Source organism: Cupressus sempervirens, chromosome 10, assembly GCF_028749045.1.
Source record: "Cupressus sempervirens isolate cs-2001-9-10 chromosome 10, ASM2874904v1, whole genome shotgun sequence".
NCBI lineage: Eukaryota > Viridiplantae > Streptophyta > Pinopsida > Cupressales > Cupressaceae > Cupressus > Cupressus sempervirens.
Window position 1 is genome coordinate 301,242,979 of NC_143127.1, and position 23,024 is coordinate 301,266,002.

The 23,024-nt window shown below is 35.3% G+C and overlaps 3 protein-coding genes across 18 annotated transcripts in view; all 3 read right to left on the reverse strand.

Moving 5' to 3' along the window:
- The window catches only part of LOC149533827 (phosphatidylinositol 3-kinase, root isoform-like), a 246,894-nt gene that overhangs the window by 138,827 nt on the left and 85,043 nt on the right, over positions 1 to 23,024 (reverse strand). For all 16 annotated transcript variants that reach the window (XM_089804320.1, XM_089804314.1, XM_089804311.1 and 13 more), the window contains one exon: positions 295 to 442. In XM_089804320.1, coding sequence (XP_089660446.1) covers positions 295 to 442 — 148 coding nt within the window. The remainder of the gene's footprint in view (positions 1 to 294; positions 443 to 23,024) is intronic.
- Positions 11,195 to 12,370, reverse strand: LOC149533829 (uncharacterized). Its single transcript, XM_089803320.1, has 3 exons — positions 12,365 to 12,370; positions 12,032 to 12,314; positions 11,195 to 11,897 (listed from the first exon to the last, which is right to left on the reverse strand). Exons 1-3 carry the CDS (start codon positions 12,368 to 12,370, stop codon positions 11,317 to 11,319), a joined length of 870 nt encoding a protein of 289 aa, XP_089659446.1. The 3' UTR covers positions 11,195 to 11,316.
- LOC149533830 (uncharacterized) lies at positions 12,580 to 14,760 on the reverse strand. The gene is made up of 5 exons (XM_089804327.1): positions 14,601 to 14,760; positions 13,760 to 14,411; positions 13,388 to 13,620; positions 13,120 to 13,272; positions 12,580 to 12,978 (listed from the first exon to the last, which is right to left on the reverse strand). Exons 2-5 carry the CDS (start codon positions 14,380 to 14,382, stop codon positions 12,710 to 12,712), a joined length of 1,278 nt encoding a protein of 425 aa, XP_089660453.1. The 5' UTR covers positions 14,383 to 14,411; positions 14,601 to 14,760; the 3' UTR covers positions 12,580 to 12,709.

Genomic DNA, 23,024 nt, shown 5'->3' on the forward strand with positions numbered 1-23,024 from the left:
TCTAAAACCTCAAAGATGAGAAACACAAATTTGAAATTCTCTCTGTAGCTATGACTATGAGAACTGGCAGAATACAAAATTTATAAACTAAAAGAACTGATAAACGAGAATTTAAGGAATGTACAAACATGTAATAAGTCTTTTTGTGAAGTACATAAACATATTAAAGTGAAATGCCACAATCTGATTTGCATAAGTTTGGGTTTGGAAATTACAAGCTCTATTACTGCAATAATTGTGACAAAATCATTTGCATTGCATTCAGATTACATGTAAATATGAAAATGGTCAAACCTGGGCATCACTCCATTCAACACAACGAAGAAACTTCATCAAAGCCCTTTTATCAGACACCAAATAATACCGAAACTTCCAAAGAAGTTGTCTTTCATCTCCACTTAGTGTATGCGTAGGAGGATACTTCAAAATATTTGATATTTTCCTATACTACAACAGGGTACTTGTAAGAAAGGTAAGTATTTCAAATAAGGTGAAAAACAATAAGATGTAGTCATGAAGTAAATACATTGGTTGATCTACCCTACAGCTTATTTCTCTATTTTTGATGTTTGAATTCAAAGAGAATAATAATTTATTTTAAAAAAGAAAATGTATTTTTGATAAGATTACAATGAACTACCTTGCTTAAGATATGTCAATTCTAGAAATTCAATTCTGCTTACACAAAAGTTCAGTGAAAAAATATTTAAGGAAGCAATCAATGTTTGAGCAGGAAAAGGTTGTTGAAAGTATTTTATTGAATACTAAAACAAAATACTGTTGCAAGAACATATACTAACAAAGAATGCCATGAAGAGATTGCCTAGCTATAGCAAATGCAACAAACGAAATGTAAAACGATGCTTCTCTAGAAATCTTCCAATCTTGGAGACCTATAATTTTGTATAGTTAAACTAAATTTTCATAAACAAATTACAAAATTTATACATTTCAAGCCATTTGAATATACTTTAATGCTAACCTGTCAACGTTTTCAACAGAGAGTCTTCCTGCATCAAATTAAAGATATGTTTCAAATTTAAAAGTAACTAAATTTCAGTCACCTAATTAAGCGAACAGGCAGCATATTGGACTTACAATAGCTCAGATTCTATATCAGTAATTACGTATGATTATATGTTTATTTTTGTACTATGAGTGCAGTTGTTAAGTGTTGTGCACTCATTTCTTGTCTTGATGAAATTCTCATTAATGCAATTAACTGAAAAATAATAATTGGGGAGCAGAATTAGATCACTTTGGCTTATGCTTTTCTATCATTTTGTATGTCACTATCAATGCTTTTATCAGTGAAGTAGGTTTTTGATGCTCTAATATTCAGTTCTAAGTCTTACAACAAAGCATTTGCATGCTAGTGTGTGAAATCTGTAGGTGAAGAATTGTCAGAGAACTATCCTCATCAGTTTACAGATCATGAATCAGAAAAGATACACAACCTAACAACTCTATGAAATCATTTCCAGATACATCATAAAGTAAGCCTTTTGAAGAAGCAAGTCTTGTAAAGGTACTAAAAGAAGAAAGATAAAGAACTGATTCAATTTCTAAACGTATAGTGGTATCTCCTTGAATCTAATAGGATGCATGACACTGAAAATAAACTCCTCTTTAGTCTGGACTCTCAACTTATTGGATAGAATGAAGTCAGTGAAACCTCACCTCACAAAATATGATGGATAATTACAATGGACGACTTGCACCAGCACACACTTAACAAGCTACGAGTTCTCAAGCAACGTGACCAATGATGTTGGAGTTTGTGAGCAGCATGCTGAGGTAGACAGTGCAGTCATTTCATTACTAAAACCACATGAGCAAGGTTTTCCCGGTCAGCCTGAGGTGCTGGTGATTGATGAACCAGTCAAGCAAGTTGCAGTTGGCAAGAAGAGTCCAGAATTTGTTTGATCAAGGGGATGTCCAATAAGACATCTGGCTTGGCAGAGGCCAAAAAAATCTAGACATTTCACATGTACCTAAACATGAAAATACTATTGAATAAGAAGTCAAAGATGCATGTTCAGTTCAGCAGGAGCAGTTTCAATTCATAAACCTATCTTGGAGCAGCAATACATATGATTCATCTCAAAAAGGTGAATTTGTTCATCTCTTCCAAGAGGTGTTACATCAGGCATTGACATCAATGATCCAGTTGTTCGTGTTCCATCTATATGAAGTTGTATGTGAACATGCAAGGCACTGCAAGCTGCTGAGAAAAGGTAGCCATTTTGTCGAGCCAGTGAATAGTGTCATCTAAAAATTGCATTATCAGCTAGTTTTCATTAGGTAGGTTTTTTTATTTTTAATAACTACACTTGCACAAGCTTGTTTGATTTTAACTAGGTCTGCTTTGCATTAGTTGCGTTTGAGTCTTTTTGTTTTTAGTCGCCTAACTTTGTGACTGGACTAGATGAAGGCACTTAGATGTCTGGGTTCTATATTCCTCATTGTTCTAAGAACAAACAAGGTACGTTCCCCTATTAGGACCAGCTGTTGTCCTCAATTTTGACATCACAAAATTTGGGCAACCCTACGCAATTTTCTCATGAATTTGTAGGTATAGCCTCTTTGTTTTAACATATTAATGAAGCGTCATTAAGGCAATTCTCTATTACTCTATGTAACTGTGTTAGTGTGTTTCTATTGAAAGTTGTAATCAAGTTTAATCCCTGGTGTTTGCAAAATCGATATTTTCTTCTTTGATTGCAGATGTTTGATTTTTGGTTAACTTTCACATCTTTTGTGTGTTTTTCATCTTGTTGTAAATAGTTTTGAGACTTGTTTTTGTCTTATGTTAATAGCCCTTGCAATCCCAATCGTTTTGAGCTAACTCGGGCCTCAAAAGGAGTTTCCTAACTCAAGTTATCAAGGAAAAGATAACTTAGGCCTCAAACGGAGTTGCCTAACTCAAGTTATCAAGGAAAAGATGGGTTTCTCAGGCCGACAACACGTTGTGATTAAAAAACCTCCAAAAGTGGATTTTTTATTGGTAAATACACATAATAAAATTATATTTTATATTTAAAGTGAATTTTGACATCCAATTTAAAATATTAGCTCATTCTGAGTTGATTTGGACATAATTTTTATGTTTTATGAAAATTAACCATTTTAAGTCTATTTTCATGTAACTTTTTTTTTTTAATGGGTAAGAGGTAGAAGTCAAGAGTAATTATTATTACGTGATATTATTATTTATTAAGCTGAGTAGAGTCAAGCTCTAATTATTATTATGTGTTGTAATTAATTATGTTATTATTTATTGAGTTGAGTAGAGCCGAACTCAAGACCTCCCAGGATAAGAGGTTTACAATTTACCATTGTGTTGTAGGCTCTTGCCCTTTTTCATGTTACTTTATTGAAAACTATAGTAATTTAATTTAATTTAATTACATCGGACATCAAAAATGCATAATGGTGGGGTTTTTATCACTCAACGCATATATCAACATGCTAAACACTTATTAAAATTCCACTAGCAATAAATTGAAGTCCCAGAAACATATAAGTGGAATTTTTAAATACAATAACATGTTATTTAATCATTTAAGTGACTATAAGTGGGAAGTTTGAACCCAAAAGCATGTGTTATTGTGTTTTCATGTGAAGTTAGCTGACTAGTAAAGTTGTTGAGATATCAAATCATGTGAAATGGAAATTAAGGTTGATCGTTATTATTTCATGACATTTTAGTTAATTTTCTTGAATTTCATATGACATGTTAGTTAATCGTTATGCATGGAATTAAAATGAATATTAAGGAAATTGGAAAATGATTATGTGATATTTTGAAATTTATTTGATATTTTAAAAATCATGGAATATATTATTACTCTGGGACCTTTCCTTTGTTAGAGTAAATAATTAATTATTAATTATTTATTCTATTCACTTAAGCTTACTTAGGTTAATGCATTTATTTAATATTTTGTATTTAATGCATGTAGTGGTTAGTTGTTGACAACACGGGAGTTTGTTCCCTTCTAGCATGTTCCACCTTTTGTGGATATGTGCTAAGTTGTCATCCTTATCTTCTACCACCTTCCAGCTTGTTTTACAAGCTTCCTTGAGGTCTTTATAAGCAACCTCTCTCTCATTGTACAACATCACATATCACATTATCACTTCTTATTGTAAATACATTTTCTCTTGTGTTTGCATACCTGTGGTCTCTCATGTCTGTTTAGGGTTTTTCCCTTGCTCCATGCTCTTCCTCTCCTTGGCTTCTCTTTGACAGGTTTTCGCATGCAGGTGATCTTGGGCGTCTTCGAAGTTGGCTTTCATCAACTCCAACATCCTTTTTTCAAGAACACGATGAAGGGGGGGACTATCGCCAAAATTGGAGTTAGGAATGGGGCACTGATTCCACTCTCAAACTATCAGGTATGAAATCTAATCACCTTGATCAAGGATGAAATGGCTAGACAAGCAAGAATGTACAAAGGATGACCATGATCTAATCTAGTTGAAATTCATATCATTAAAATAAATAAATAAAAGAATTACCTTTATAATGTGAATGATCTCTGAGCATCTTGCAATTTCTACCATGTCTTAATATAATAATACCATGGCCATACTCATACTTGTGTGGGTATGGCATATGTACATATGTATATACATATATATGTGTGTGTGTATATGTTTGTATGTATGTGTAATCTCTAATAAAGCATATACATATACATATATAAGCTATCCATACAGGCATAAGGGGGTGATGTCATTATACTAAGGCATGATTTTGAAACATTAGTTTTTGTTATCTTAATTATTTCAAACCTTGGTGATAGCTTATTTTGACACGTCTCCTTCCACCCTATACTGCTTGTAGTGGACATTCAAAATGTCTTGTCACTGTTAGTGACATTCCCTCTTCAATCGGCTCCACATGCATTACAACTTTTTCGATGCAAACTTGCATTAATGTAGAAGATTTGCAAAGATGTAATCATTTAAAACAATTGAACTGGAAGCCGAAAGGACAAATATTTAGCGACCAGGGTTAAGATAAAGAAATTTCTACCCACTCAAAATATTCATAGGCAATTGAGCTTCTTCTTTCATCATTGCTCATCTCATTTTTGGTAGTCACTAGTCTAGTAGTTGAAGTGCTCGTTAAATTCTAGTCTAGTTTATTTGGTTGAGGTAGACTGGTGGTCATTTCTCTGTAGTCTGCAGTCATTGTTCTATTGTTAATTAATTCATAATTGTGAATTAAGATGGACACTCCAATTCGCCTGACATGCAAATTGGAAGAAGACCAAAAGGCCTTTTTAGGCGACGTCAATCAAAATACACAGGAAGTAATAATGTCAATAACACGAAATGAATTTGCTAGTTATTGGACCTTTGGTATGAATCACAAAACCCAACCCACATTGACCTGGAAAAACTAGTAGAAACATATGAGAACTTACAACCAGACAGAAAACACTTGCATAGCAAAGGATTAGCAGACGGATTCAATCTACCTCGTGATCATAAACCGCCTTAAGAATTGGATTTTTTTTTGCAATGGGTTCAGGATACTATATCCCTACTATCAATGTGTTTGGGTTTGGAAAGTAACGAGAAGTGGGTGCCAGAATTCTAGAAAAGATTTTCAATTTTCATTGTATACGAGATCCAGAAAGATATAATTATATTGAGCACATTGCTCATCCATGCAAGAACAATTGTTAATGATTAAAAGTTCACACTCACACTCACAAAAGACATTTAGATACACGACATACTTGTGTTATCTTCTGTTATCAAAGCATCATCAAATATTTGAAACAAATAAGCTTCAACTTGATTTTGAAAAACAAATATTTGAATGGACATTGGTGATTAGGATAAGTGATCGCCAAGGGGAATACAAACACTTTGCCGACTTCTTTTTTGTACCCCTTTTATCATAAAATTATAGGCACATCAATGCCTAGATTGCCTATCTTGTAAACAATTAATTCAACTACGAAGTCAATTTTAATTGGCCGACTGGTACTTTATGGAAGAGTAGACTATATTAAGATTTTACGGTTCAGCCATAGAACCCTTCAAACTTCCAATACATGTGATAGAGAGGGTATTTGCATTAGAATATGTACAACAGATGGGAAGCACAATACTCTTTCATGATCAACAAAAGAAACCCGTATTTCCTTGCTTGCTTGTCACATGCGGAAGGTTCACATGTGAGAGGAGCATTCAAAGTGGCACGGGAATTTTTTACAGTTTTTAAATTTGATGTTGCCAAGCACTGGCAGTATGATCCACAAAACATAATTGGTACAAACCTTGTACAGAATGGGAAATCCGCAAGCAAATGTCAGCAAGAGAGTATGCCATTGACTAAAAATTTTTAAAACAAGGACTCTTGGGAAGCGGTCAAATAAGAGATGGTTAAATGCGCTAGTGAAAACAATATTTCAATAGAGGAATTGTCAGTAGTTATTTAAGCATTGCACAAACATAAAGAAAAAGTGCAAACTGTGACATCCTACAATTTCTACCAGAAAGCGGATAATCCAAGTAAAAAATCTCTTCTAGACACCATAAATAAAGACTATGTAGCTGCACATTGGTATAGGTTAAAAATTAATGTTTTTTAGGAAATGAGAAAGAATCTGGGTGAGCCTAAGACCTTTGTAGATTTTGAAGACTTGCCTGAGGATGAAACACTTAGCAAATTATGGGATACTGAGAATCCAGATGCAACAACTGAACAACATGATGTTGAGGATGAAGACAATGAGTATGAGGTTTCTGAGGATCCTACATCCACACCATAGGCACTACCACTAGTTCCATTGAATCCACTCCCTCAACTACTACTACTGGTACATTAGCTTCAACTGCAGAATATGTTGTACTCAATGATCAGACAAGGGAAAATTATGGCATAGGGGCAACGATAATAGAAAAACAGGGTTATCTAGGTGATGGTAGGTTGGGCCCAACAGGTCAAGGACCTTGGTATACACTCGACATACCAAAGCCACCAAAACCTGGTCATAAACCAATCATTGGAGATGAATCAAATGACCCATCAGGTTCATCCAAAATTGTTGAACCCATTGCAACAAATACATCATTCATACCAGCTCAATTTCCACATGCCACTATTGTTAGAAATTCAAAAAGGACATTACAAATGCAGTTTGACAAGAATACTATAGTTGCTGAAAGTGCAAAGAAGAAAAAGGTTATGCATACTCATACTGATACAATGCCCGTACAAAATCCACAATTTAATGCACAAACTCCACTTGTTAGTGGCAGTAGGGCAGGTTTAGGAAGGGGTGAGGTCGTTGGTAATCCTCATAATGCAATTATTACAACCTCAGGCATTGTTGGAGACAAGTACAATGTTACAAGTGCTCTTTCTCCTTTCAAACATCGTATTGTGTCAACAGAACCAAATTTCAAATTCAATAATTTTGTAACAGATTTTCAACAAACCCAAAAAATGAATAGAAAAAATTATAAGGCATTCAAAAATGATGTACTTGAAGTGGCTCATTCTCAAGAATTGGCATCGAGTAGGATATTTCCAACATATAACACAAACAAAGAAATGGAGTTCATAATTGTCTCGCCCCCACAACTAGATAATAATCCACCAAAGTTTCATGTTAGCACCCTATCAATGGATTTCTCCAAAGTAAAAAATGTGGACAAAGTCAGCATGACCAACTTTGTGATCTACAATTCACTGTTCAAGATGGAGAGAGAAAAAAGTGTTGGAGAAGGCAATTGAAAAGTCAAAAGAAAACTTGGCAAATGCAAAGGCAAAAGAGAAAGCAACAAATAACAGATGCAAAGAAATAGAGAAAACAATAACAAGTGCTTCCTCTCAAGAAGCAACTGCACAACTAGAAAATATGGATGGATGCAGAGATAGAAATTAGGAAGGAACAATTGGAAGAAAGCAACAAAATGCTAAATGGTGTAAATGTGGAGAGAGAAGCAAAACTAAAGAAATTGAAGGAACAATTGGAAGAAAGCAAAAAAAAAAACTTAGCGATATCTAAATCATGTTAATATGGATGCAGATGTAAAATTCAAATAACTTAGGGAGAAATTGCAAGAAACCAGTAAACAACTTGAGGATGAAAGAGCACCTGCAGTAGATATTTTCAAAAAATTGGAGTCTAGTGGACATGCAATCAGTAACTTAAATAAGGAATCAGACAATGACAAGGAAAAAGGCAAAAAGGTGGGAAGAGAAAGTAGAAGAAATAAAGAAACAAAGTGAAAATCAGTTGTCACAAATGGTGGAAGAGGTACAAAAGGTAAATGAAAAAATCACAACCTACAAAAATAACTTGATTGAGTCCAATGACACAATTAAAAATTCAGTCAAGCTAATTAAAGAAAAAATGTGGGGGGAAATTATGGCAAATGTTGATAGGTCGTGTGATTGGTTTGAATTGTATCTAAGTGCCTCAGCTATTTGTGCAACTATCAAAGAGCAGATTGAGAAGAACACAGACCTTTTTAAGCTCAAGAAGACTGCAAGACAAATTATACACATAACCAACACAAACAGTGATAGGTATTTGGCCAGCAATGGAATTCATGACTGTGTTTGTGCATCAGTAAAGTCATCAGCTATCATTCAAAAATGTTCAAGGATAAGGGAAGGAGTGGAATATTTGAACTCAATTGGGAGAAAGCTCACCAAGATGGATGACAAAATAAATTAATCATAAGTCTTGGTTTGCCTAATCTTTGCCCTAGTAACTCATCAACAAAATTCATTGGAATGGAAGCTTACCGAAAAAGAATTGGAGGCCAAAATGATGTCTGAAGTAGTCAAATTTCCTCAAGATACAACTCCTAGAGGCATTTTAAATTGCATCAAACCATTGGAAAATCTGAATGCACTATTGGAAGTAGCATTGCTTTCAAGTAAATCTTCCAAATAGGGAAGTCTAACGAAGTTACTGGTCATTATTATAACATAACAAATCTTCAAACTTCAAACGAAGCAGAACTCAACATCCTAAAAATGATGACTGAATCTTCAATCATCTCATAAGACATCCATCAGAGTATGTGAAACTTGGAAACTGTTTTTAATCATCTTTGTAGTGTTCATTTTATTTCCATTTCTAATGGTTTGATACGAGTGTAAAATTTGAACTTTGTTCCTTGCACAAGATAAACATAGCAGAATTTAGATGCTATTTTGTTGAACAGAATCTAAGACTCTTCCCATGAGGCAAAATGACTTGAAGTTGTTGTTGCTCCCTTATTTCTATAGAAGGGAATTCAGGGTCATTTGCTAAATCTAATGGTTGTAAACTTAATACTTATTAACTCATGATTATGAAATCAGGTATTGAAATTTAACTTTCGTATGAATTTATTGAATTGTATCATTTATCATGTGTAAATAAAGTCATGAGAATGAATATGAATTTTATCATATGAATTGCTATATTTTGAAAAAAAATCATCAAGGATTGTACCATAACAATGTATCATATCGGTATGATGCATAAAACTGCAAATAAAAAACAATATAAATGGTACCAATTGAATGATTGATGGCATCATCTAACATAAAATATACATGTTTGTTTGACATTAGACATTTAGAAAATGATAAAAATTATTTATTTATTTTTTGGCGAAAAATGATAAAAATTATTATGCATGATAGATGTGTCCAAAATCCATAATGAAGACTGTAGTAATTACTAATAAGTAATAAATTTAGAGTTGACACATCATACCATAACTGTTAGAGTTGCCAGTACATCTCACCATTTGAATCTTTGGATTCCTCACCATCAAGTTCAAACAGTCCTTCATTATGCTCCATGTTTTCTCTAGTCTGCAGGCCTCCGCTTGCCTAATCCTTAGCTTCAACATCAGTGCTACAAATACCACTACCTAAGTTAGTGATCTCATTGTTTCAAATGTTGCCCAAACCTCTTATTTGACATTTCTTCCTCTACAATTTCAGTGCCCTTTTGTAAAATTATTGACTTCATATCTGGATGTATACAGCCTCAGGCAATTTTCCAAATTCTTGGCTAGTTTATTTCTTTCCTTTGAATTTAGGAACCCCAAAGCACTGAAAACTTTCTCATCCTCCACAGACCCCAATATCATGGTCAAACATAATTCAGCAAGCTTGAAACATTTTTATATTGAATCCCACAACACTTTGCTTTGACCTAGATTTTTCCAAAGTTTGGTTACCGATCCTTCTTCTCTAAGATTCCACATAAGATCATATTGTTCCTTTGTTGTATCTGCAAAACGACATGACTACTCTCTCAAACAAGACTCATCTAAAACTCCATTTACAATTACCCCATTGATTTTTTTGGTTTTACGAAATCAATCTATCAAAATCGATAACTTATCTCTAAAATCTTTAGGACTTCTCAAAACTCCAATAATGGGGAAACACAATACACATTGATTCAAGTAATTCATGTCGAGGCAATCTTTCTCTAATTTTTGAGGAAAGCTTCTAAGAAATTTTCTTCACATAATCCATTACGGACTCAACAATTTGTTCAAATACTTCCTTTGTAACATTTAATTTTGGTTGTGTGGGTTTCTTTCCTTTTCTTGTGCACAAAGGCCTTCCATAGTAGTGCATTGATATCTCAACACCCTATATATTGGCACATAACTCCCCCTTTGCATCAATCTTTAAAAGTTATTAGGATTATCGAAATATGTGATTCTCATCCACCTTGAAAGTTTTTCATCCATAGAAAATGAATTTGGATTTCTATAGAGATTATCGAGGGCAATGCATGTCATTTAACACAACGTATTATATTCTGCAATATACAAAAATCTGTAATATCCCCTCTAATCAAAGAAACGTGAATCGGAATCGGATCGGAATCGGCAAGGCCGAATCGAATCGTGAATCGGCAATGAATCGGCGATGAATCGGCAAATTTGAAAAAACCCTTTAAATTTAAAGATTTTAACAATTTAAAACTTATTTCATGCACCCTTTATTGAATATAACTTAAGCACACTATAACATCATCAAATAGAAGTTAAAACTTAACATACATAAACATGGAACATAAAATCCATCACATACGTAACTATGTTATTAAAATGTAAATTGTAGGCTAGCTGAAGTAAATAGAAATCAAATGATCATAATGATTTAAATCATAGAATGTATGTAAGATGATCCATAAGACATCAAATCATAAATTTATGTAAGAATCTAAGATGAAGATCCATGAAAGTTTGAAACATATGTCTATCAATGATTCAGTATCAATATCTGTAAACAAAATATAAAAACAAGGCTCCAGCTCAAGCCTCAGGCTCATAGTCATCATCATCCTCAACATCATCCTCAAGCTCGGCTACAGCCTCAGCCTCAGCCTCTGAGTATCCAGTCTGCCTAGTAGCAAGGCGTCTAATGTAGGTTCTAGAGGACTGTCGAGCCATATCTCCCGCATATAAGATGGGCTCATGAATGTCGCTAGGGCCTGTGTTTGTGCGTGCACGTGTGCGTCTACCAATGCCTGAAGAACGTGCTCTAGCTGCCTCAGCCTCTATATCCACTTGGTCAATCCACGCACGGTCTTCCTCAGTGAAGACTGGATCTACAACCTCTGTGAGCCACTCTGATTCTGGATCAATCTCCTCCAGAATGATCGGAGAGGAGTCAGTGCCCAAAATCTGTCTGATCCTAAGACGGAGGTTGTAATGAACGAAGACAAGATCATTCAACCTCTGCACTGTCAACCTGTTTCTCCTCTTCGAGTGGATGTGCTCGAACATGGACCAACTGCGCTCACATCCAGAAGCGCTGCTTGGCTGACTCAGAATACGAATGGCAATTTTTTGAAGTTTTGGGGTTGTGGCCCCAAACATTTGCCACCATCTATCTGAAATAAGGGAAAATAAAAATAATTAGTCTCATTTACAAATTACAAATTACAAGTTAACTCTAAAATTACATAATCAACTTTAAGTTTAGAATGTAGATTCATGAACATTGAATATATTATTTAATTTTTACCTGGCTGTATTGTTTCCCGAGCATCTATGGCTACCCTGCTAGAGAAAAGTGGCCCTTCTTTATTATTGAACTTATCAAGCTCAATAATTGCAACACTGCTATCCTCATTAGTACTCAACCTCTGGATCACTGTATATAATCCGGTGAGAACCTCCTCATCCGCCTTGAAGTCAGGACGGAAACGAAATGCCGAATTCAAAAAGTAAGCTGCTGCATGGAAGGGTCTGTGGAGCTGATTCTGCCATCTCCTATCAATGATGTCCCAAATAGAGGCATACTTCTCCTACACTCCTGCATACTAAGCTCTAATGGCCTCCTTGGCCCTATCCATGCCCTCATATATGTAGCCCATGGAGGGCTTCTCCCCATCAGCAGTTCGTAGGAGAGATACAAGAGGCTCAGTGGCCGACATATAAAGTAAAACAAAAATTTGAGTCAAAACTTAAACATAGAATAATTCAATAATATAACTTAAGGTAAAACTAAATCATTAAACAATTAGCATAGTAAACTGTAAAATATTAAATGTTAAATTGCAATAAAATTACCTTAAGGATTTCTCTAGCAGGTTTCCAAAAACCATCATCATCAAATATGCAATCCACCACATCTATCCCTGCAGTGGTCGTAGCATAGGAAGATGAAATCCACTCCCGCCCAACAAACATGCTCCTCAAATCATCCCTTGATGTCAACAAGGACTGCAAGGTGATGAAATTCGAGGCAAACCTCGTGATCCCTGGACGAGCTAACTCTGTCTCCTGTGTACTTCCTCATTGTGCTAAGGACAAATGAATGATTATAAATAAACTTGCATATGTTTTTTGCCCTTTCCACACATGACTTGACCCACTCAAGTTTGCCAATTTCCTCCAACATGAGGTCAAGGCAGTGTGCTACACAAGGGGACCAAAATATGGTGGGGTGCCTCTCCATCAAAAGTTTGCCTACAACAATTTTAAGATAATTAGAAATTCAAATTTCAAACATGTTAGAACTTAGGAAACTTAGAAATTCAAAGTTAGAATTAGAAAAAGTTCAAAATTCAAATAAATTTATTTTCAAAACTTAAAAAGTTAAAAGTTTACCTGCAACAACATAACTTGATGCATTATCCGTCACCACTTGCACCACATGTTGTTCCCCCACCTTTGCTATAACTTCCTCAATAACCTCGCATAAGTATGTGGCATTTTTTACATGAGCAGAAGCATCAATGGATTTGAGGAACATGGTATATTCTACAAGTAACAAAACTACGAATTATAACTACTATTAGCAATCAACAAATCAAAATTTGAAATAGTCAATCACAATTCAAAATTATGTATGTAGGAAAGTAGAATGATCAATCACCTCCACAGGATACAAGAAAATTGAGGAGTGTTCTTCCCCTCCTATCTGTCCAACCATCAGTCATGATGGTGCAACCCTTTTCGATCCACTCCTTTCGGTTGTCCTCAAGCTCATGCCTCATATCCTCAACCATTTCCTCCAGGAGGTATCCACTCAACTCAGCCTCAGTTGGGGCTTTAAACCCCGGACCACAAATGGTAACTACATCTATCATGTTCTGCCAATAAGGAGTCCTGTCACAAATAGATAATGATATTGATTAGAAACTTAGATGTCAAAAACTAAAATCATAAAACAAGTAGATATAATTAAAGTTTTACTTTTACTTTTAACTTTAACTTTGAAGATAACAAAGAAAAAAGAATCAATTACCTGGCTGCAATAAATGGAATGTTGCATAAGTACCAGAATTTGCAAATCTCTTTTCTGGCAGCATCATGAATCTCCTTGTTCAAACCCATGCCCTCAAGCGTGGGTTGGGAGCCAGGAGTAGTGCGGGGCACAAAGTAACTATCCATTCTGCTTTTCCGCACTCTAGGCCGCAATAGGTTGGTGTTGGACTCTGTCTCAGTATGAGACCGACTACCACTAACACTCACATGAGCACTAGCACTAGGATGAAAAGGAGGCTTAGAAGAACCCTCTCCAACACAACCTACGGATGCGGAAGCTGATGCAGATGCACTTGCAGATGTAGATGCGGTTGCAGATGTGGGAGCACGGGAGCCAATACCTCTTAACTCTTCAAGTTGCATTTTCTTAGTCAACTTGTCTTGTTCAATTTTTTCTAATGCCACTAAACAAGAGCGTTTTGCCTCAGAGGTTTGTTGAGTGCAAACTGTGACATCATGGCCAGGTATGCCAGCAATGTGATATTTCAATCTATAGATACCTCCCGAATTTATTTTTTCTTTGCAAAATATACATTTTGTTTGATATTTGGTTCTCCCAGGAAACTCTTCATTATATTTCCAGCATTTATCTTTTTTACCCATTGTGGAAATTGGAAAATGAAAGCAAAGGGCTCCTGCAATAAAAAAATTCATGTAAAAAATCAAAGTTTGCAACTAATAAACAAAAACTACAAAACAACAAACCCTAGTTTGCAATTTAGTAAAAATAAAAAACATTCAAGATTTGCAAATGAACACTAAAAAAATTTAACAAAAAATGCATACTACACTAACATGCAAAAAAAAAAACCAACACTTACCTCTTGCAAATGAGTTGAGGAGTGTTGATATTGACTCCTTAATGCTCCCAATGCAATTTATGGCCTCCCCAAATGGACTTCTAATCTCTTTGGTGCTCTTCCTTCTTGCCGGTTGGAAACCTATGGATTCTCTTTTCTCTTCTTCTCTCTCACTCTTCCTCTCTTCTACTCATACTAAGCAAATAGAAGGCTCTTTAGGGTTATAACAAAGAGGAAAGTCAACTTAGAAAGCAAATAAAACATGTGTTTTTTTTTTTAAATTGAACTTTCTATCCTTGCTGCCGCGGCCGATTTCTGGAGATTCACAATGGCGATTTTGGCAATTTTTGCCATGAATCGCCGATTTTGGCGATTCAGGCGATTCACAAGAAAAAATTGCCACTAGCGATTTCCGATTCCAAAAAAATCGGGATCCATGAATCTTATCGCGATTTCATGGCGATTTTTGGAACTATGCCTCTAATAATAAATTCTAACATTAAATCATGATTACCCCAAATCATAATTGATTAAAGATCACATTAACAGAATGACTAATTGATAGAATCAATCAATAAATATAAATATTAAATATACAACATATAATTAATAAATACTTACCAATGAAATTCAACATAAATTTATAATTAATCACTAAATAAATAATCTAATCCCCAAATAGATTAAAAAAACCATCACTCACTTATCATATTAAATACACTCCTATATAAACATAACTTATCAATAAAGCTAAAATAAAGGACGTGACTCTGATATGTCATGTTGGTTCCCTTACTGCCAAGGTTTGTAAATATTAGAATGGGAGAAATAAGAGGGCACCGTAGGGGATATAAGGGTAAAAATAAAATAGATATGATGTGAGGTTATAAAAAGGTAGGCCAAGTCAGCAATAATAGGACAATAAACTTCGCATACAAAAAGAGCTAAAAAGGGAGCCAGGTGAAGATGCTTTAAGGTAAGAAAAAGGTATAGATTCATTTAGTAATTAAATTATGTTCTTTTAAGTTTAATATGTACTGAAAATATTATACGGATTAGTTTTATTTTATAATTAAATATGTATTGTGAGTATTATATTTAATTTATTTTTAACGGTTTAAAATCAAAACTATATATATATATATATAATTTGTTTTTGTATTATATATGAATTTATACATTTAAAGTGTTAAAAGGATAATATATTTATTTGTTAAAAACAATTGAATATTTTCTAAGAATAAATACATTTTTTTGTAAACGGGAGATTTCAAAATAATAGTGTCAGTATCAGAGATGGGAGGAATTTTCATTTGGCTAACATAATAAGGATGAAATATCAAATCTTAGTGTCAATATCAAAGATGGGTATATTGCTCAATTTGGCTAACACGAAAGATATGGATGTTTCAATATCAGAGATGGGTATAATTTCATGTTTGGCTGACACATTGAAGTAGATTACAAACTCTTGGTGCCAGTATCAAAGATGGGTATAAATACACATTTGGCTGCCATCAAAGATATGGATACATAGTGTTGCTATCAGAGATGGGTGTAATGCCCATTTGGCCAAAGACTACTTAAATGGATTCAACCTTTTATAATATTGGTATATGAGAATCATCTCCATCTGACCAATATGCCTAAAAGAGTATAATGGTAAGAATATTTTGATGATGTCAACATATGCATATGTGAACCTTAGGGGATGCACTTTAAAAGACGGTCAAATAAGTAAGGGTGAGAACACCTGATCTATAGACGTCCTTAAGGATGGAGTTTTGAGATAGAGTGTAGAATAATGTCTAGATTTGTTATTATTTTAATTCTAACATTTATTTTGTAGATTATCATTATCCCCAAATAGTAGGGACATTACAAAATCTTTGTTGGATCTTCTTCATTATATGTCTCATTTCGTCTAAGATGGGGAGAATGGTTGCTAACATTAAGAGTGTCTCTACATTACTTAACCTTTCAAGTAGCTCCCCATATTTCCATTGACCACCCTAATCATCATGAGTTGACTCCATTGTACCAAGCAACGAAGGATATTCAGAAAAAAACTCGGTGAGTTGGTCCATCCAAAGAGATCCATCTAGTATCATCATCCTTTAGAAGCTTTCTCCCATTAGTTAGTCCCTCGGCAAACTGTTGAAATTCCCTGAATTATTTAGGACTTCGACAAAAGTATTGATAGATCTCTTATATTAAAACTTCAACTTTGTGTATTTTTAAAGAGTTGCTGACAATTCCAAAAACTAGATTCATTTTTGTGGGCCACGCAGTGAATGCCAACAATGTAAGTTGCAAGAAAATCTTTTAAGTTTGTGACAAGACCATTCTTGTAGCCTTGCATTATTTAAGCTTCATTTGCTCCAACACACCAACTTTTGGGCAATCATCAATTCATCTATACCTCCATATTCAATTAAAGAACTCTTTACTATTTCAAATATGTTTTCCGTTGTTGAATTATCCTTCATTTTAACAACAGTTAGTAGATTGAGTTGGCGGACAAACTTGTGTACAGTATAAGCATGCATGCATATCCAGGAAGTATTGTCTATTATTGTCATCTCTGTTGGAAATGTAATGCAAACTAGGTGACTGAGAGGGGGAGGGGGGTGAATGAGGAACCACTTAAACCTCTTCAATTAAACCACTTTGTTAAGTTGTCTAATCTACTTGCATGCATGAAACATAAAGCAGTAAAGTAACAACACCATAACACAATATTTGGTAATCCAAAAACCATCCAAGTAGAAGGTAAAACTAGGGTGGGGATGACACCCACAATGTTTCACTACTGCAATAATAAAGTCCCCTTGTTAAGACTTACAAATGATCAGTTCTGGTGATCTTATTCGGTTAAGAGTAATAAGGACTGTTAGGTCCACCTTATGAAAGGATTTGTACAATACAATCAAGTATGTACTCTTTTAAGAGTTTATGCAAAGGACTATTTGGTCCACCGGGTTAAAGGATTTGGGACTAATGCATTTGTTACGATGAATCAACGGATTGATCTCTAATGTGCAACTCTGATTGCTGATGAAGATTCTTTGAAGTAAACTAGTCACCTGACTGTGATAGATGAGTCTCTTCCCTTCCTTGGAATGCTTGTAGCCATCAAACAATCTTCTCTTCCATATTCGCTAATGCTCTTCAATTTCATACATCTTATTTTTGGATAAACAATATACTTCATATTTATATCCATCCAAGTAATTATTTCATAGGTCGATTACAACATAACTAATTCCAAAAACAATTACCAAGTCAGCTCAATGTTGTAACTCAGGTCCAATGGCTTACTCGGGTGATGCTAAAGATACTCAAGCAACACTGTCACCTTGGCTAACTCTAGCACTCGATTGATAATGGATGCTCGGTTCATGTTGATCACTCGATAGACACTGTTGACTCGGTTCACGTTGCTTTGCTAGCTTGATCATTATATTGGAACAAGAATAATCTGCTTAACTTGGTTCTCATTGGAGCTCGATGGATACTGTCAACTCGATTGACACTGTAGCTCGGTGGGAACTATCAACTCGTTTGACACTACTTACTTTCTACAAGGCTAACATTGATGACTTGGTTCATTTATGAGCTCGGTTAACACTGCAAATTGGTAATTCGGTTACTACTGTCTTTCATTATGACTAAGTGTTTTGGAACTAATTGACAATATATCTTGACATGAGATTAACAATCTCCCCCTTTGGCATTAGTGACAAAAACACTTATCATGCATAAGATCTGAAAAACTTCTTCAGTCAAAGTCCCACTTAGAATATGCTCTGTTCTGTAGCTCATTTTGCATTGATGACTCTGCAACTCGATTTGAACTGAAAACTCTGTTTTTGATTTTTCTAAATTGTTTTTGTATTTCTGTTTCTTTTTTTTTTTTTTACATATCTTTCATACTGTACATATTGTCACCTTCATGTGTATAAGTATGTACATATACTTTCTCTATATCCTTTCCCCCTTTGTACACCACCTTTCCCCCTTGTTTTTGTTACAAATGCCAAAATATTTACAAGGTTATACCAAAATGAGAAAGAAAATCACGGTGTACCTTTAAGATTACAAAAAAAGTCTTGTCCCAGTTATCTTGTAGCACTTTCAAGATGTGTAGATCAATCTGAAGCTTTGCTGATAACTCAAGCATGCGATCTGCAACTGATAGATGTATGTCTTTGACCAATGTGCTTGCATCATCCATTCTCTTCTGCATCGTGTCCATGTGGGTTAGTATCATACTTTGTATATTAATCAATGTTGCTCTTATTTTGGCCTCTTACCTTAGCAATTATGCCTGAATATCTATCAAAAATATGGTTTTTGCAAAATGAATGGAACCAGAGCTTAGATTGAGTGACAACTAATTTGCACTATCCTTCAAGTCCATGTCAATTTTGGTCAGTTTCTCTTTTATTTCCTTGGTAAAGTTAGTGGAATCACTTCACTTTACAAATAAAGATACAATATTGTTTACAACAATTTCTAATGCAGAAATTAAAGTAGATACTTCTACTTGATCGATTGCTATCTTCTGTGCTACATTTTCTAGCACTTTGTTCTCAAACTTCCTTTTAGCTTTCATAAGGAGTTTATCTTGCCCATTAGTGTCCTCATTGAACTTATGAACACTATCAATTCATTGATCAATGATAGGGACTTTATCATTTACCTCTATAGATAGAGCATCCACAAATATTTCTTTGATGTCTTCAAAAACTTTACTTATATCTCTTTCAGCCCTTAGCATCTGTTGCTTGGCTCTTTTCTTCCACAATTCTCCCAAAATATCCATTCGTTCAGCAGATAGATTGGACTGGTCTCAATTTGGGATCACAATCTCCTCATCTAAATCTATGTCATCAATAGTCTTCTTTTTTCCTTTGCTCTAGACTATTGAGGAAGGAATGATTTCTTTACCTTTGTCAACCGAGTCATTCTAATGTTGTATAGCTCGGTCGAGACTGTGGGAGCCTGTTGTTCAGCTACCTTTGGCAGAGAGGTTGATGAAGGTATGACAATCTTCACTTCACTGCTTGTTTGAACTGTGCTCAACTCAATTGATTGTTGCTCAAATGTTGCCTTAGGTGGAGTGGAGGGAAGTGATGCCATGACCTCTGCAGCAATCTTCTTAGCATCAAAATCCTCAATTGTATGAATCTCTAGAAGTTCTCCTTCTTCCTTGATATCAAAAATTATTTTCCACATATTTGTTGTGGACTAAACAACATCTTCTATCCTCTTGGACAAAATTTGGAAAGCTTTAAATCTAGGTGTATGGTTACCTTCATTATTAGCCATTGCCTCCTTGATTTCTTTGTCAAAGAGATTAGGCATCAATTTTCTTAAGGTTTTCTCTCTTATGTCTTTTTTAGTTTTCACGGCATTAGCCCAATGGTGATAGACAACCTTCAGTAGGGCTTCAAGGGCTTGCCCTCTAAGTTGAAAAAGTTCATATTTCCATTTTGCCATCTTCTCAACCATTGCATCTTCAATCTGCTTCTGCTCATCCTTGCCTCTTGTTTCATATTTCAGATCTTTGAAATCTGTCATTCCACTGCTTTCTTTTAATATCTTCAATCTCTGTTCAAAGGTAGGTAGTGGCCTCTAGCAAGATGATAGGAGTATTGTCTTCATCATCATCATCATCAAGCTTCAGTTTCTTTCTCTGCCTCCTTGGCTTGGTGGCAGTAAGCACAAAAGTAGACCTTGATGTTCTCTTAGGTGGAGGATTTGTTGGGGTCTTCACCTTCTTCTTAGGAGGTTCCTCTGCCTCTTCTTCTACTTCATCTTCACTTGCATCTTCTTCTTCATCTTCCTCTTCTATATCATCACCCTTTCCTTCAGTGAGTTCAAGAGGTGAACATGATTTGGCAAGTTTCTTTCCTATGTTTTCCAACCTCTTCTTTCCTCTCTCCAGAATTTGAGGAATTTGAATCTCAAGTGAGATTCTTGTCTTGGCTTCCTCATATGTTCCAAAATATGTAGCCTTGGGGTCCATATGCTCATTGATGAGTGCCTCAACAATGTCTCTTCTATCATCAATATTTACCTCATATGCCAAAAGTTTTACCCATGCAATCCTAGGTCTGATTGCTTGTATATGAACTCTGTCACAGTTAACCAGGAAGCATATATCTTGCTCATAATCGTCTACCAACTGCTTAGGGATCCTAAGCCTACTCTACATCCTTTCCTTGAAGTTATCAAAGTATGCATCCATGATGCTTTCAAAGTTCTCACCCATCTCACTTATGAATTCATTAATCTAATACAATACTTGGGTGTCCTTTCTCCAAAAAACATTTCCTTTTGAAGGAAAGAATTTCTAAACATAAAAGAACAAACAGACTTGCAGTGAACTGAACTCGCATGAATTATTCTTGGAAGCTTGAATACTCTCCATCTTCTTGCTCAGCTAGGTGCATTGAAGCTCGGCAAGGTCGAAGGATAGATTCTTCTTGACAAACTTGTATGCCAGGTCTACTGCCTCACATGGTACGCTCTTTGCACGGCTTGAATTGTAGATTTTGTGTGCAATGACATGGATGCCAAACTCGATTTCCATGTCAGTCACATTGTTCAGCTTCATGCCTCTGCCACCCCATTCAACTAGGGTCAGCTTTGTCAATTCCACCCGACCTAGACTTTTAGTAGCCTTAGATTTCTTTGTCATTGGATACCCTGTTATCCTATGAATCATCTCCTTCATGATGGGATTGGTCTGTTCCAGCCAAAATGACATATCGTGGACTCGGCTTAGTATAAACCTGATCCATTTGATTCGAAAGTTCCTTGGCATGTGGATGGATGTGGGTCAAACCTTTGACCTCCAGATGTTTGTGCTCTAGATTCAACACATCATTATCGCAAAATGCACCATATGCCTGATCTAGCTCAAAATTCCCTAGTTCTTGAATAGAGCAATGATAAAATGACCTAATGTCGCGAATGAGAAGTACCTTTGGAGGGATTGATGAGTGAGCTCCTTGAGAATCCTTTTCCTCAACAATTGTTGGATAAAATTGGAATTTTGGAGGAAAGCAATCCGAACTTTTTACTAACATTTATGCACCCTTCTTGACCTTTGAACTGGAGGATGCTTTCATGATGCTCGGTTGATGAAGGTCTTGAAGCTGTTGTCTTCGCCTAAGAATTTCCTTCAACAAACTTGCGCCAAATCACTTTGGGGGCTCAAGGAATGTTGCACTCTTTTGAAACCTCTGAATTCGATGTGAAAATGAAACTGCAATTTCTCCTTTTTATCAATTTTTCGATTTTAGGTCTTCATTAAATGCTTTGTATCTAGGTAGGTAGAAGAAGCTCGGTTTGGTCTTCAACCCTTGAATGCTCGGCTATCACTAACCAACCATGCTTGGTTCAGTCAATGACTCGATCGAGTCTACCCATGCTCAGTTGGGTCTAAGGAGCGACTCGGTTAGGCCTAACAGCTCGGACAAGTCTGAGACTTTACTTCTGTCCAAGTGCATCTGATATGTAGATTTGGACTATCTTGCTTGGATAACTGGAGCTGATGTAGAATATGAGTTTTATCATAGCTCCAGTGGTCTCCTTTCTTATTCAAGCAGAGATAATTGAATTGCCTAATCCATTATCTTGGGTATCAATAACCTCACTGATTTCCCTTGAATTCTCTAGAGATTACTTCACCCATTGCTGCTTCATTTGAGTTCGGATCTTGTCAACCTTTGATTTCTTTTCATCTTCAACTTTACCTCTATTTATGCAATTCTTTGCTAGGTGACCAAGTTCTTTGCACACATAACATCTTTTGGCAGGATTTCTTTTTCTCAAGTGCTTCATGCAATTAGCTCCAATGTGTCCAAACTCTCTACATAGATAACATCTGCACCAAGTGTTGTAATCCCAACCAAAGATTACTTTAGCAAGTTGTTCAGTAGGATTCCAATTCCTGGTTCTGCACTCTGAAGATTTATGGCCTTGTTTGTTGCATGTGAAACATTTTCCTTCAAACTTAGTTTTCTCTGTGCATTCACTTGTCGTATGTCCATGTTTGTTACAACTGTAGTATTTGCCATTAAATCTTGACTTTCCATTACTCCAACATTTATTTTAAGTATGCACTATTTTTCCACAATGATTGCATGTACGTCTTTTATTGTTTTGAGCTCCTTGTTGTGATGACTCTTGTCGTTCAGTGTAGCCCAATCTTGCTTTCCCTTTATGTCTATTCTTAGATATTTCAGCTAATTGATCCATGCTTGCTTGTGATCTCATCATTCTTTCATTGGTTTCTCTTTCTACTCTATGATCATTCTTGAGTCTTTCATTTTCTGTCCTTAGATTGATGACTTCTTAATTTGTATTTTTTCAATTGATTTGCCATATCTACCTAATGTAGTGAAAGCTGGTGAATTTCATTGTCTTTTT